At 45.8% G+C, this 15,629-nt stretch overlaps 1 protein-coding gene across 1 annotated transcript; it reads right to left on the reverse strand.

Moving 5' to 3' along the window:
- Nucleotides 1-1,288: 1,288 nt before the first annotated feature.
- Nucleotides 1,289-15,305, reverse strand: LOC122376769 (the record flags this gene model as incomplete). The annotated part of the gene is made up of 6 exons (XM_043356712.1): nucleotides 1,289-1,857; nucleotides 10,981-11,045; nucleotides 11,793-11,870; nucleotides 13,585-13,713; nucleotides 14,079-14,163; nucleotides 15,049-15,305. Coding segments are annotated over 6 exons (836 nt in total), but the record flags the coding sequence as incomplete, so codon positions are not given.
- Between the last annotated feature and the right edge of the window lie 324 nt (nucleotides 15,306-15,629).

Here is a 15,629-nt window from a genome sequence, read left to right on the forward strand (position 1 = left end):
AAATTTCCGTTACCTAGGATGACCTGGCCTTGACATGAAAATTTTGAATTACAAGTTTGGTACCCTCAAGGTGTCCTAGGTAGATATTAACGAGTGTGTAAACAAAAAATGAGCCTGATCCGACTTGTTAGCCGGCGGCCAAAGCCCAAAATGTGAGCAAGCCAAAACGTTGATACCTAAATTGTATTTTGACTTGATCTATGACGTCATCAGTGATCTCGAGGTCAACGAAATTGGGCTTCGCTGAACAGTTTTACCAGGGCTATCACACCAGGCTTTCGGCTATCGGACACCGTTTGAATTTGGACAATCGGCCCAGTAGTTTCAGAGTTAGGACTTAGGAGGGAGGCTATGAATAGCCCCCCCCCCCCCTCCAGCATGGGGTTCGGGGGTTAACACTATGCTGGCTAAATTCAGTCGTTTTCGTCCGAGCTCGCAACCCGTTTTTATGTCAAATATATAACCCGAATTTGCACTTTTTGGGCACGCGCCACGTGCTCTCTATTGACTCGATCGAGCTCAGCGCGAAGCCGGCTACATTATATGGGAGGGGCTTCAAAGGAGCTATCAGAACCTCCTTTTTCGAGAGCCTTATTACTGTTACAAACGAGTGTTCTCTTTTAGTCCTTTGTCGTCAGTCTCTGCCAAAATCCCCATTTTTTCCGCGTGTCGTGTCATCGTCTGTATGTATGTGTTTGAAAATGCTTGCTTCCCATAGCCAAATATACGTTCCTGAAGTTCTTTATTCTTCTTCCACGGGTCGTTTGCACGCGAAGAGCTTCAGACAAGACGCGGCAAGAGTGAATCGGAGAACAGAAGAACCGCCTCAATAGGGGGAGGGGGAAGGGGAGAGGGGTGCTCATGGGGGAGGTAGGTGTGCCCGCCTTCCCCCCTCACCCCCTCTCCTTACCATGTGTAAGGAGGGGGTAATCGGGGGAGGTAGGTGTGCCTGCCTTCCACCATCTCCCCCTCCCTTACCATGTGTAGGGGGGGGGGGGTAATGGGGGGAAGGTAGGTGTGCCTGCCTTCACCTGATTACCCCTCCCCCACCATGTGTAAGGAGGGGGTAATTGGGGGAAGGCGGTTGTGCCTGCCTTCCCCCTCATCACCCCCTCCCCTACCATGTGTAGGGGGGTAATTGGGGGAGGCAGGTGTGCCTGCCTTCACCTGATTACCCCCATATGGGGGAGGGGTCCCCATGTGGTCCCTTCCCCTACCATGTGTGTTGGGGGGGGGGGGGGGGGGGAATGAGGGAGGAGGGTGATCATCGAAACGAGGAAAATACATGTTTGAATACATCGGTTGTTTATTTCTTTCACATGACACATACCCCGTCCCAGCTGCTGGGTGGGGGAGAGGGTAACAGGGAACCCCTGGCGGACCGGTGTCCAGGACGTGCGGGTTGGGGGGGGGGGGGGACTCAGTCAGGTGGCTGACCCCCCACACACACACACACGCCCCCGACCAGTGTCGGGGATGTGTGGGCTGGGGGGGGGGGGTTCAGCCAGGTGGTGACTACAGTTTCTGGTAGCCACCACCTGGTGACTGACCCCCCCCCCCCCAACCCAAACGTCCCCGACAAGAGTGGTCCACCAGGGACCACCCTGTACCCCTCCCCCAATACAGTGCTTGGGCTCAAACATACCACCCAAGCATGGGAGGGGGTAATGAGGAGAGAGGGCAGGTGTACCTGCCCCCTCCCCCCCGATTACCCCCTCGGACACCATCAGTCACATCCAGTGACTGTTGCGCGACACCACCGGCTCTTCTCCGATTCACACATGCTGCCGCGATGGTCTCCACTGTAGAGGACACCGGCGCCAGTCTTGAAAGGGCGGCTCCCCGCGTGCAGTCAGCCTGCGGAAGAAAGACTTAGGTTAGGAGTCTGATCGTCCTACTGGGGGAGGGCTCTTCATAGCCCCCCTCCTAATTCCGAAACTACTGAGCCGATCGTCAAAATTTAAACGGCGTCCGATAGCCCCGGAAAAAACAAAAATGTCGAGCAAAACCTAATTTCATTGACCTCGAGGTCACCGATGACGTCACAGGTCAGGTCAAAGTAAAAATTATTAGCATTTTGGCTTGTTCACATTTTGGGCTCTGGCTGCCGTCTCACAAGTCAGATCAGGCTGATTTTTGGTTTACACACTCGTGAACAGATGCTTTAGATACCCTGAGGGTACCAAACTTGTACTTTGATTTTCAGGTCAGGGTCACCGGTCAGGTCATCACAGGTCACGGAAATAGTGTCATGCGTCGGTCACGTGACACATGTTTTATAGTCCATTTAGCCCATATGTTTCGAATTTGATGTCGTTCGTGTCATTTTAGGTCATTTTGAGTTGAATTTAACTAAGGTGGGGTCACTTTCAGGTAAAAAAGGCCAAATTTCGAAATTAAAACTTTTCAACACAAAAGTGTATCGGATGCAGTTTGAGCTTAGGGACACGATGGTGCTATTTATATTGGTGTTCGATGTCATACGTACTGAAAAATTGATTTGAAAAATTTATAATTGTGAATTTTTTGCATTAATGCGTATAACTTGACCATTTTTGAAGATGTTTAGCTAAAACTTGCTAGAGTAAATCATAAGGATGTGTTCTATCACATATATTCCGTTTTTGTTTCGAAAAAGTAAAACCTTTCTAAAAAAAAATAAATTTTAAATTTTATCATTAATAATTATCAAAATTTTCAAAATTTTGAAAATCCGAGATACCAGTTTGATAGCGCAGTCTATTCTGAGTCCTCTCATGCAAAGAAATTGGATCTAGCTTAAAAACTAAGCCCTTGGGAGCGGTTGCCGTGGTTCAATGTTTTGCGTCGAAATCGGCCGAACATGACGTCACTCTGACGTCATTTCCGGCCGACCTAGGGTAGCTACGAAATTCAAATTTTGACACAAGGTGTCAAATTGATGTAGCCGAAGGTACTGAAAGTTTGGCGTCGATACGTCAAGCGGTTCGGAAGTTATTGCAGAAAAACGGGAAGGGGCTATGAATAGCCCCCCCCCCCCCCAGTGGGGCGCCGCGCGGGTTTAAACTTAAACGACAAGCAAAATAGGTAAAATCGAAAATATGTTAAAAATCGGAAGCATCAATTATCGAAGTATTGTTAATGTCGTTTAGCGTTATTGTTCAATTTAATTGCCATTACCTACAGGGCAATTCGCAGTTTTAAATTGAAAGTACCTACATTGTGTATGTATATATGACCGAGTGGGAAGGGGTTAAGTAAACACTATGTACAGTCTCTTCTCTCCCCGAAACTAGTGAAACAGGGCGCACAATACAGGACTATAGTTCGTTTTTTTTTCAAAGTGGTTTAGCTCGAAGTTCATTATCGAATCCCTGACGAAGATTTTGCCAGCTTCTGTGTCTAGCCAAGAAATTATTTACGCAAACACATTATTTTCTATTTGTGCTCGGTAAACACATGGGAGTTGTCTGCCAAAACGAGCATACTATGATAATGTCACTCAATGTATCTGGTATGTACCCAATGCTCTTATGATTGTCAACTATGATTGTCAATTATGAAGTGTCAACTTCAATAAGTACTAGATGGCATGTTTTGCGCTAAACTGTGCGTTTTGATAGATGCGTTTGAGGGGGCATTAGTTTGGGTGTGGGAACTTTTGATTTTTATATGTCTTATTTTGTCGGAGTTGGATATTTGTTTGAACGGCATGGTATGCTGGTGCTGGTTGCGGGTTGTTAGAGCCTTTCTCATGGTTTGCCTTTATCGAACTCAAACCCACCCTACCCTACCCTACCCTAACCTACCCATACCCTACCTTACTAATAACCTACACATATTTACCCTTCTCATACTCGATGAAAGTAACGTACCAAATTTGAGCGCAATCGGCCCAGCCGTTCTTGAGATATAAAACTGGCCCACTGCACGTGCGCACGCGCTAACTGAGACTCCAGATGACTTGTGCCAGCCACCTTTCTAAATTGTCCCCAACAGTGTACAAAATTTGAGCGAAATCGGTCCAGCCGTTCTTGAGATGTATAAGTGGACTCCTCACGTGCGCACGTGCAATCGATCCACCCTACCTGTGACAAACGACCATGCATCGCCAGGTGAGTGTCCTCTCCACCCACAGTCCAAGTTTCAGTGCAATCGGCCCAGTAGCAGCTGAGTTATTCTTAGTACAATAATGTGCTGTTTACTGGTAGGCGCTTATTTTCAGTGATTGGAGTTCCTCTTTACGGGTGGTGCATTGCAGCCCATGCTTTGATAGCTATTGTCAAAAGTTGAATGACTTGCCGGCCATAAGCCATCGATCGGATTTTGTCGAAAAATACCTGTAACGTTAACAAAACACGGTCGTATGTTTGAGTCATTTTCACAAAAGTTTATTGACTTTTCGATAATATTTTGGGTGGATATTGGTCAGAAAAGAATGCTCTTTCCGAATATGTAGGTTTCATAGCCATTGGTTAGCGTTTTCAATACGTTTTGATGTTGTAAAGGACGTCGCGCTCCGCGCGAATCAAATTTTCAAATTAATTTTTCATTTTTAAGGAAATGGTACGGATCATCAGTTTTTGTTTGCTATTCTCTGATTACAGATACATTTGTCTGCAAAATGGTACCACACCGATTTCATTCCGTCAAACCGTTTTCCAGCGGCATCGATTTTCCCGTCACAATGCACGAAATCGGTCATTTTTTCACAACCGGGGGTGCTGTCTTGCACGTGGCGCGTGCTATACTATGAAACCATATCAATACGCTAGGTCCATCTCTCCTCTATCCAGTGGTGAAAACCGCTTTTCGCTGCGACCCTCCGTTGCCGACTTATACAGCCGGGAAGCAAGCGCCGCAGGCCGGTTTTCGCCCGATCGTCAATTTGACCGTTTCCCGTGTTAACCCTATGGCGCACGCGAGCGCGTGCTGACGGCGCACCCCTGGGCCGATCACGCCCAAATTTTAATGCAAAGGCCGCCCACGCCCACAGATTCGGCATGCCAAATTTCACGTCGATACGCGGCGCCTTTCAGGCGCAATAAGACACATAAGTCATGACGCACGCACGCACGCACGGACAACTTATAATTCATAATATAGATTATTTTACATTAGGAATTGATTTCCCAAATGATATACCTCTTTATAGCCCAACCCATCACCCCTTGTCCATCACAAATCTCATTACATATATAGCTCTAGAAATTATACGACTTTAATATTCTGGCCAATGTTTATTGAAAAGACAAAGCATTGATTCAGAGAGCCGGGTGAATTCTATCAAGCAGTAATAACAACCGTGCCGGAAAATTCCAATTACCTAAATTATAAATGTGGATTTAATTCCAATTAAATTATAAATTTGGATACTGTTCACATAACTCGATTTTGGTTCACTTCTCCTTTGGAGTTTTAAAACATAGAGATTTTGGAGTTGTAAAACATTTATTCAGTTTTTTTTTCATGTCACTGACCTGAGGTCAGCTAGAGGTCATTACGTCGTAATGTTAAGCCTATGGGAAGATATTCAATTCGGAAAACACTGGAGATATCCGCTTCGTTCCATCACTTTTGTGCTTTGAAGCCACAATAATTAACAGCATGTCACTTGGTGTTTCTTTGTTTGGTGTACTTATCCATGGGTCAGGTCAAATGAGGTCAACTGAGGTCAAATGACGTTTGTGCTTGTCACATAATAAGGATAAAGCTTTCAAAATGGTGTCATTCTGTTCCTCTTGAAGAACCGAGTCGAATGAAATGCATGGCATTTCGACCATTCTTAACCCGCGCCGGGCCGGGGGTGTTTGAACACCCCTGCAGTTTTTCGCAGAAAAGCCGTTTTTGGCACACCTGTTCATGCATCTGTTCCACAAATGTTGTGAAAATTTCAGACACAGGGCTGTCAAGGTCAGGTCACCAGGTCAGGTCAAGTGACCTCACCTCAGAAAAAGATTTAACCCTCGCCATAGCTACACCGACTGAACGATCGCCTTGAAACTTTCAGCGATTGATAAGAGTAACAGTATGTACAAAATATATATGTCGGAATTTTGATATCGGTGACCTGAGGTCAGGTCAAGTTTGCGACCTCTCCATTAGTATAAGTCAATGGGATAAAATTGAAATGCGCCTCTTTTGGACCAATGATGTTCAAAACCCTCTCAAACATCGGTTCATAGGTAAACATGACACACTAAATTGGAAAAATGCACCTGTGACCCCTCTGTGTGCCCCAGAGGTCATCTCACGTCATGAACGGTCACCAGCAGTTTTCTGGCTATAAGTTTTGATAAAGACGTGCTAGAGCAATGAAAACATATCAGATGTATTCAGCTTGACGATACGGATCGACTGATATGCAACATGACCCTTTCCGGTCAGGTCATGACTTTGACCTGAGATCAAATTTTCAAAATGAAAGGTCAACAAATAGTTCATTCGACGCGTCTCGACGAGAGAAATACGCCGCTGTCCAAAAGTAATGTCGTGACTTTCTTGAGTCAAAAGTTATTGACGAAAAACCATTTTCGTGAAAACTGCTATTTTACAGTTTTTGCCCCCTGGTCCCTGGAGGCTAAACCGTTGACCTGAGGTCAAATATGAGAACAATGCTCAGAAAGGTCTGTAAAAGGGCTATCGAATGCGCTTTTCCGCGGCGCTGTAGCTCTACTGGTTCCCCAGTTAGCCGTTGACAGTTTCCAAAATTGTTGAAATAGACTATATTTGACCTTTGATGACCTCTGGCGACCTGACCTTTGACCTGACAAAAAAATGACGGAAGTGTTTCCGTCATTATTTTTGACGCTCTTTCGAATGCCGCTTACCGCGTGTCGCTACGTGGCCCAGGAGCCGAGTTTGACGGGGGGGGGGGGGTGGGGGGTGTTCAGACATTCCCCGGCCCGGCGCGGAAGTCGCGGAGCACCGGCCCGGCGCGGGTTAAGACTTAAGTTGTACTTAAGATGTGCTTAACGTTCTAAGTAGGACTTAAGCAAGCATATCATTTGACGCACATTGACGTGCAGAGTTCACTGGTGCTTTTGTTTTTGCTTTATCGTACTTAAATCAAAAGTTATAAGCGAAAAACTTTAGAACTGTTTTAAGCGAAATTTTTACATTTACAGGGTGTAACGAAATTATCCGGACATCTTTCTTCGCGCTGTAATTAAGAAGCAAGACATTCTGATATTTTCCCTTTTGAATTATTATATAGCCACCTTTCATAAGACCGCAGGTACACATTTTTGGAGCAATCCAGCCACTGGATTTTCCAGCACAGTGGGTTTTATATAGAGTAGCGCCTTACTAACCTGTGCCCGCAGTTGGGCGGCGCTGGTGGCGGGTGTCCCCTCATTCATCTCCTGATGGACAACAGTCCATAATATATCGACGGAATTGCATGGGAACTATTTCCAAGCCATAGCCCTTTAGCCCAGAAGAACAAAAAGGTCCTCTCGGCATCACTTCTCATTCTGCTAGGGACTTGAAGGTGGTGCGCCGCCCCGTATGAAGACTGCGCGGCTTGAATCAGGTATCGGTACACGTTCAGAAACCGAGCCATCCTGTGCCGTCTGGTTGAGTGGCTCCAACCAATCGCTAGCCAGGATGTTGCGCCGGTAATACTCGTCACTGATAGTGGTTTTCTGTGTCGTCATGAACAGCTTGAATATTACACAGCAGCTGAACATGCTCCAGGTCTGGATTTTGGCCGGATGTTTGACGCCGGCGACGGCCGGCACATTCGAGCTGCTGGCAGCCCACACATGGCCGATTTGACGGTTCAACGGGTATCGCAGCTCGAACAGCTTCCCATCCGACCAGGTCACCTCATTCGTGTCTTCCTTCGACCAGTGAACACGCCCTGGCCTGAAGCCAAAGGTGGTGGACTGGTTGTTTTCCCGTCAATTTCCTTGTCTTTTCCAGTTTGAAGGGCAGTAAAACCAAGCTAAAGGGCGGGTAACGGTGAATCATGATGTGGGACCTCTTATTATCTACCTTGGTAAGAATTCGAGTCAGTATGCGGATTAATTGGTGCCGTTTCCTTGTCGCTATCTTGACAACTCTCCTCACCACTTGGCAAAGGGCGCCTTTTGCGATCGAGGCCGGGCTGAGTCTGCCACCAAGTCCCAGCTTATTACGCCTCAGGCAGATGTGCTACTGGCTGCTGCTGATGTCCAGCTGCTGACAGACCAGCTTCTGGCTCATGCCACCATGCCACCAACACGTAGCCTTACTACGAAACGAGAGACTGTACTCCTTTCTCTCCACTGCCTTAAACGAAAACTATCAAATGAACCCGTCGGCGACTCGACTCTTACTCAGAGCAAGAGTCATTTCGCAAGGTCAGGTCACTGCTGAGTTGAGAGCAGATACCAGAGGTATGCATTCATCCAATTTTCCAGCTTCTAACATTAAAAAAGGAACTGTGCGAGCAGATATGGCGAAAAAATGTCCGGATAATTTCGTTACACCCTGTATACCCCCCAAAACCACCCTTAATATTGACCTAGAGCAACCAAATTTGCACAGGGGCGAGAATTTCAGGGATCTCACCTACCTACAGAATTTGGTGTTTCTAGGTGCCATAGGAGCCAATCGCGAGGGCTCCTATGGTTGCATCAACCCCCATTGTTCGGGATTTGCGCACTTGGAAACTGATCGACAAAACTTCATTGCTCAGAATAGTTAACTTAACAATACCTATACCTAATTCTAGCACCCGCCAGCATTAACCCAGATCAGGCTCATTTTCGGTTTAGGTACACACTCATTAGTCATTAAAGGAAATAGTTCACTTTCGGCCTGCAATTAGTTTTTTTTGCAATGGATTTATGATTTTTTATGCTCAAAATGATCAGCAAAGAACATAAAACCTTTTTATGAAAATATTATTTTCTATATTTTAATATAGAAAGAACTATATTCTATAAAAAAATATTGTTTGACGCAGACGCTTATTACGCGTTGACCAATCATATTGCGTAGTTTAAACCCATTGGCTGTAAGCAGCATGCTGATTGGCTGGCTGATGCCAAGCTGAAGCTGAGGTGGCTGCATTCTGGGAACCTATTTTTTTTTTTTTGCAATTTGAGTCGAGATCTGATGCAGTTTGAGCTCAGGGACACGATAGTGCTATTTGTTTTGGTGTACGATGTCAAAAACTTCCTGAAAATTGATTTGAAAATTTGATAATGGTACATAGACATTTTCACTAAAAAGTGTATAACTTTGCTATCTATGAATATATCGGGCTTACACTTCCGAGACTAGGTCATCGGTATGTCTTCTATCACATACATTGCTGTTTTTTTTTTGAAAAGTCAAAAACTTGTAGTAAAAAAAAAAATTAAAAACATAACGTTTTTGAAAATCGTTTTAGTTTTATATTTCATATATTTAATTCTCAGAATTTTCAAAGTTTTGAAAATCTAATATCGCAGTTTGATAGCCCTTTGTATTCCTCCCATGCAAAGAAGTTGGATCTAGCTTACAAATTGAGCTCTTGAGAGCGATTGCCGTAGATCATTATTTTGCATCAAATCGGCCGAAGATGACGTCACTCTGACGTCACTTCCGGCCGATCTATGGTAGCTACGATTTTTTTTAAAAACACAGTTTCAAATTGATGCAGCCAAAAGTACTGAAAGTTTCGTGTTGATACGTCCAGCGATTTAGAAGATATTGCAGAAAAACGAGAGGAGGGGCTACAAATAACCTTAACCCTCGCCGGCACTCGCCGGCACAGGTTGATGCAACCCCACCCTAAGGTTTTTCGCGAATAACTCGCGTAAAAAGCGGCCGATCGCGACGAAACTTTCAGTACCCTCGCATTGATCAATTTTACACCTACCCTGAAAATTTCATGACCCTGACCCCAATGACCTTTGACCTGTGACCTCTTTTCCGAGACCATGTTTGGCCGGAATCGCGATTCGGCGTATGTCGGCTAACATTAGCCGCGCGTTTGCAAGCTTTTTGTGGTTTCAAACGTTCAAACATGTGATTTGATGTCGCTCCCATACATTAGGGTGGGTGTCAAGGTCACCTGAAGGTCAGGTCAGGTCATTGACCTTTGGTGACCTCGGGTGACCTCGGTTCACTTTTTCGAGTTTTACATGTTTCTAGGCTAGTTTCTGGAGCTGAATTCGAATTTGGCAACCATTTGAACATTTACGAAGCAGTTTTGGTGCCTTCGTAACATGTTACGAAGCTGTCAGAGGCGGTTGACACGTATTACGAATACCCGTCACAACTCCTACCGGTTGACCTGACCTGACCTGACCCGACCTGGTCTAAATGCTTAAAGACATCATCTCTGATCAAAACTAACACGATATTCGTGATCAGCACCCCGGAAAACCACATAGCAGCCACAATTTACGACTTTCTAACAGGTCCCGATTTTCCCGGTTTTCGGGTCATTGACCTGACCTGGAAGGTCATCCGATGACCTAGGACCTTAAAATTGGGTATCATCGGCTTCGTCTCGTGACGGGCAGCACGCTCGTTTTTTCCGCGAAGCTCTAGCTCGATCAGGGGCCAAACGCGAGGGGCCCCTGTGCCGTCGAAGGACGCAAAATGGCCTGTGCCGGCGAGGGTTAATAAATAGCCCCCCCCCCCCCCCAGTGGGGCGCGAGTTAAGACGGCCTAAGGTGTCATAATTTTATTGAGTACACTTGTTTGGGTCCGACAGCTAAAATGGATACTGTCCATGATTATAAATGCATTGCTTTGCAAAGCAAGGTGCACAGTATGACATAATCACTCTTCTTATAGTTAGTTCAGCAGGCACAGATCGTAATAATCAGAACTGATTCATTTGTGATTTTTTATTTGCAAGGCCAATTCTCCCCATTTTTCTTGGTTTACTTTTACTTCATATAAAACGCGTGCATAGCCGAGAGCAGTGCTGAGAGCCAAACCACTTTTGAATCAAAACAATTATAGTAAACGGTCAACACATCTCCGGGGCCCCTGCCCTTCCCAAATATGACCCACCTGCGAGGGGCTCCTATCGCCAGGTCGGGGCGGTCGGTCAGTTGTCAGCTGGACACCAGCGCCACCTGTCGGCGACAAAACGAACAATTAGTTCATCCATCCGCCGACGTACCCACATCTCATCCCAACCAGTCTTCACACGATAACGAGGCTCGTAATGACACGGAAGAAAGTTGTCTGCATTCGACTGGAATAATCCATTAGTTAAATCGCATGTCGACACGATACTAGGTACTTTATCGATCTTAAAGGGACCCTCCCATCTTTAAAAAGGCTAATGAATTGGCATAATAGTGATGTACCTTGGTTCGGAAAGATCAAAAATGAATATCTACCAAATTTCACCTAAAAATATTCACTGGTTTTCAAGGCTTTTACCTTTGTCTACTTTTTGGGATCTCCGCTGTTCCTAGCAACTTATTTGGAAGCAATAATTTGGCAGCCTCGAAGTGCGGCAGACGTTGCGAGCAAAGCAGTGTATACCACCACGTGTTAACGATGGTTTCAGTCTAAGATTTAAAAATCGTTAGATCTCCGCTGACGTCACAAATTCTAAGGGGGCATTCCAATGCATTAGCCCCTTAGAATCCGAAAACTGCAAGTTTGTAATTCCATATCTCCAAAATAAAGCATTTTTCAATGTTGTGAGTGCCCAAACCGGTATTTGCAGGCCATGGCCACCAATTTGGCTATCTCAACTCAAAACTAATGTTAAGGTGGGATGGTCACTTTAAAGTAGTCGGACAGAGCAGATTAAACAGTTGTTGTTAATTCTGCGATAAATCCAACGTCATCCCAGTATTCCGACTCACCGAGTGAAGTTTGTGACGGGATCCCTGGAAGCGCCGTCCATTGGTCGGTGTGCCGGAGCAGTGCCACCAACTGGCGAACTGCCAAGCGTGCATGAAATAAAAACAACAGTGGAAATCAGTACATTGAATTCTGCAGAATCACAACTTAATTGACAGAATAATTGACTGTCAGATTGACTTTATTGACAGACAGACAGACAGACAGACAGAACCTAATGCTAACCGTAATCATTTGTCTATGGGCGCTTTATGGGCACGCAAACTGCTACGGTCATATATGACGCTCATACTATAGAAACTGCACTTCATTTGAATTTACATATTACCTCGTAATTGCTCGTAAAATTAATATTTCCTTGTCCATAATGCAATCCTTATCGAATGTGTACTTAGTTCGTTAATTGTGGCCATAGTGTACTAAATAACTAAACAATTAATGACCGCTTGGTTAAAGGTCGTGTCACCGACGAAAGTGTTCGGACCAACCCGCGCTACCGCTGTGCCGCCGTGATAGCCGGCCGGCCGCCGTGCCACCGCGGCGCCGCCGCCGCTCGCTGCAGCCGTCCCGCCGCCGCACCGCCGTCACCCCGTCCAGACTCAGGATGAGTTGTGAGGCATTGTGCAGGGCGGGGCCGCGAGCAGACGCGGCCGGCGGTCGGTACGCGTGCCGCCGACGCTGCCGAGCCGTAGCAGCGCCGCGGCCGCCACCGAGACCGACATATAAATTAAAGACACGTCGTTTTAAGGCACGTAGGCCGCCAAGCTGGCGCCTTCAGCCACCTCCCCGCTGCAGTGCAAGTTCGCACTCGTTTTGCACACGTCTTAAGCATTGCGTATAAAATGTGGGTCACGTACGACCCCGGCAGAGTCTCACTTCGACCGTCGCGCTGTGCGCACGGACTGATCTGCCCCGCTCGACGCCTCGCCCGGCTGAGCGGGGACAGAGCACAGAAGCACGCGCGCAGACCGACTCTCCTGCGCGCAGCCGCGCCCGGCGGGGCAGTGTCAGTGCTTCAGATTGTACAGCGAAAGTGAATTGTGCTCCGTGTCTGCGTGTTTCATCTACCGGTTTTCTTCACAACTGCTTCCGCTTCTTGCTTCGCGTATACTTCAATAAATCCTCTACGGGAAATCTTCACGTCTATCTACAACTGTAAATCGCCGAATATCAAAAACCCAGGAGCTCACATAGCAGGCGGGCGGGCTACGAATGTCGCACAAACTCACCGAATAAAATACAGTCCACATCCAACCAGAAAAGAACTCCGAACGACAGTTTGTCGGCGACAGGTCGCACCGACTGCCATGACCATATGGCATGCCCAGATCTAAAGTGTTGGCTGATTGTGGTTTTAGGGCGCACCAGCTGCCGTGGCCATATGGCGCCCTTATACAGTGTCCCAAAATTATATTTCGGCTTGGGTGTCGGAGGGGAATATTCGTCACTACATGTAGAATGAGGGCTGAGAGTGGAAAAATGCCTGTCAGAAAGGCACAAAAAGAGCGGAAAACAGGGAACAACAATGTATTTGTGAATGTTGAAGGATGTGGGAGCTCCTTTATAAGCTAATTGAATCGAAAATGGAGGGAGGTAAAAGGTACCCGCAGATGCTCTTTATTGGTAAAATAGGGAGTGAAAGTTGCCCTGGAAAGTTGGAGGTGAGAGTGGAAAATTATTTGGATTTGGATGTCATTTCCCACCCAAACTGGCAAATTTTGGGACACTGCGGCCTTATATCTAAAGTGTGGCTCATGTGAATTAACTTCACTAAATTATAGGTGTATGTCATACCTTTCGCAAGAGCTGAAGTTTCCGTAGGCCGTAGTTCGGTTTTGACCGGCAGATGGACGTTTCTAATTTCGGTACCAACGGCGGCGCACGCACGTACTGCTGCACATGAGCTGTGGTCCGTGGGAGAAACTGAAACAGGACGTTGCTTTAAATTCACTCCAATTAAATAGTCGTTCTTCCACAAAGCATGGGAGACACGTACAAAAAATTAACTGGATTAGATTAACAGTCGAGGACAGTCTAACCAACTCAAGGGTTGAATAAAATTAAAACGGTTTTTATAGCGAGAAAAGAAATGATTGAATCGGATAGTTCTTATACATCTACGATTTATAAAAAAAAAATCTTATAAAATTAGGTATAGGTAAAACACATACAACACATTAGGCTAACTTTACTGTTAGGTAACAACAAATGATACAACTTAAATCAAACTGTATTATATTTGAAATAATTTTATTAATTTTATGAATACGACAATGTAATTAGCGTACGTTTGAGGGCGCAGTGAAGATTCTGCAGGCTGGCAGTTCCATGTTGACCGGAAAATGTAACAATCTTCAACGCAACTGACAGATGCTGCTCTGTCGGCGAAACGGTACCTACATTAAAACACGGAAATCAGCAAATCAACCGTTCTATTATATCGCACATGAAACGTAGAAAGGTAAAAAACTTTAACTAATGAAATGCAACAGACAGAAGCTTTTAAAGGGACCCTCCCACCTTCAAAAAAGTTTATGAATTGGCATGAAAGTGGTGTCGCTCGGTTCAGAAAGAGCGAAAACGAATATCCACCAAATTTCACCGAAAAATATTCACCGATTTTCAAGATATTAGACTTTTACTTTTGTTTACTTTTTTTGGGATCTCCGCTGTTTCTAGCGACTTTATTTTAGAAGTGCGGCATTTGCGACAAGAGGTTGCGCGCAAATAGCATATACCACCGCGTGCTACAAAACGTTTTAGTCAAACAATTAAAAATCGTTAGATATCTGCGCTGACGTCACACATTCAGAGGGGTATTCCTAAGCATTAGCCCCTCTGAATCAAAATGCTGCAATTTTGAAATTCAATATTTCCGATTTAAGGCATTTCTCGATGTTGTGAGTGCCGAAACCGGTAATTGTGAGCCAGGGACCCATTTTGGCTATCTCAACTCAAATCTAATGTTAAGGTGGGAGGGTCCCTTTAACGGCATGCTGCAATTTTAGCATACTGCATACTGGTTCGGCATAAAAAGGTTCAGCAAACAGAACCTTTTTAATTCAGTCACAAATGCATAAAAATAAACTAGGCCCATCTAGACCGCTACCCCGACCGTATACTTTCTAGTTTCTGCGTTCTTAGCTCATTCTAGGAATTTTAACAATGTGCACTACCAATCTGTAACACCAACGTCCTGCTCGCTAATTGATAAGGATCAAACGATCTAATAATCAGTAAAAATGACGGTGTGCTTACCTTATACGACTTGTAGTCGAAATTCCTTCCAGAAACAGTCACCGCGCCGGGAGCCGCACGTCCGCCCACACCGGCCGCTGGTAGCAAAAGCTCGCGCGCGCGCCGGACCAGCCTCGCTCCGGCCGCCCGGCCACCGCCCGGGGGCAGGTCAGACGCAGGGGCGGCGCCAGGGATGGAGCCGGGGAGGGCAGAGGCAGCCACGTGGGGCGGGCAGAGGAGCGGCGGTGTCAAGCATGGTGTGCTCAACACTGCTCCACCTAGAAACAAAAACGGGGGGGGGGCGCATGTGTCAAAAAAAATTAATAATGAGGCAGAACTTCGAAATACAATTACACGTGATACCTAATACCTATCATTGAAAAATAATCAAACAACAAAGCTTTTATATCAAGCCAATCATTTATCGATGATCAGCAGTTTTCTCGGTAGTACTTACTTTCTCGGTAGTACTCTGTAGTATTCGGTAATACTCTGGCGACCTGACCTTTGACCTGACCCAAAAAATGACGGGACAAATATACTTACCACAGGATATTAGGGACAAGGTGCATCAGCTCAGTGGCTTTGATTTAATTTTGATG

Source organism: Amphibalanus amphitrite, unplaced genomic scaffold (assembly GCF_019059575.1).
Source record: "Amphibalanus amphitrite isolate SeventyFive unplaced genomic scaffold, NRLGWU_Aamphi_draft 002288F_arrow, whole genome shotgun sequence".
NCBI lineage: Eukaryota > Metazoa > Arthropoda > Thecostraca > Balanomorpha > Balanidae > Amphibalanus > Amphibalanus amphitrite.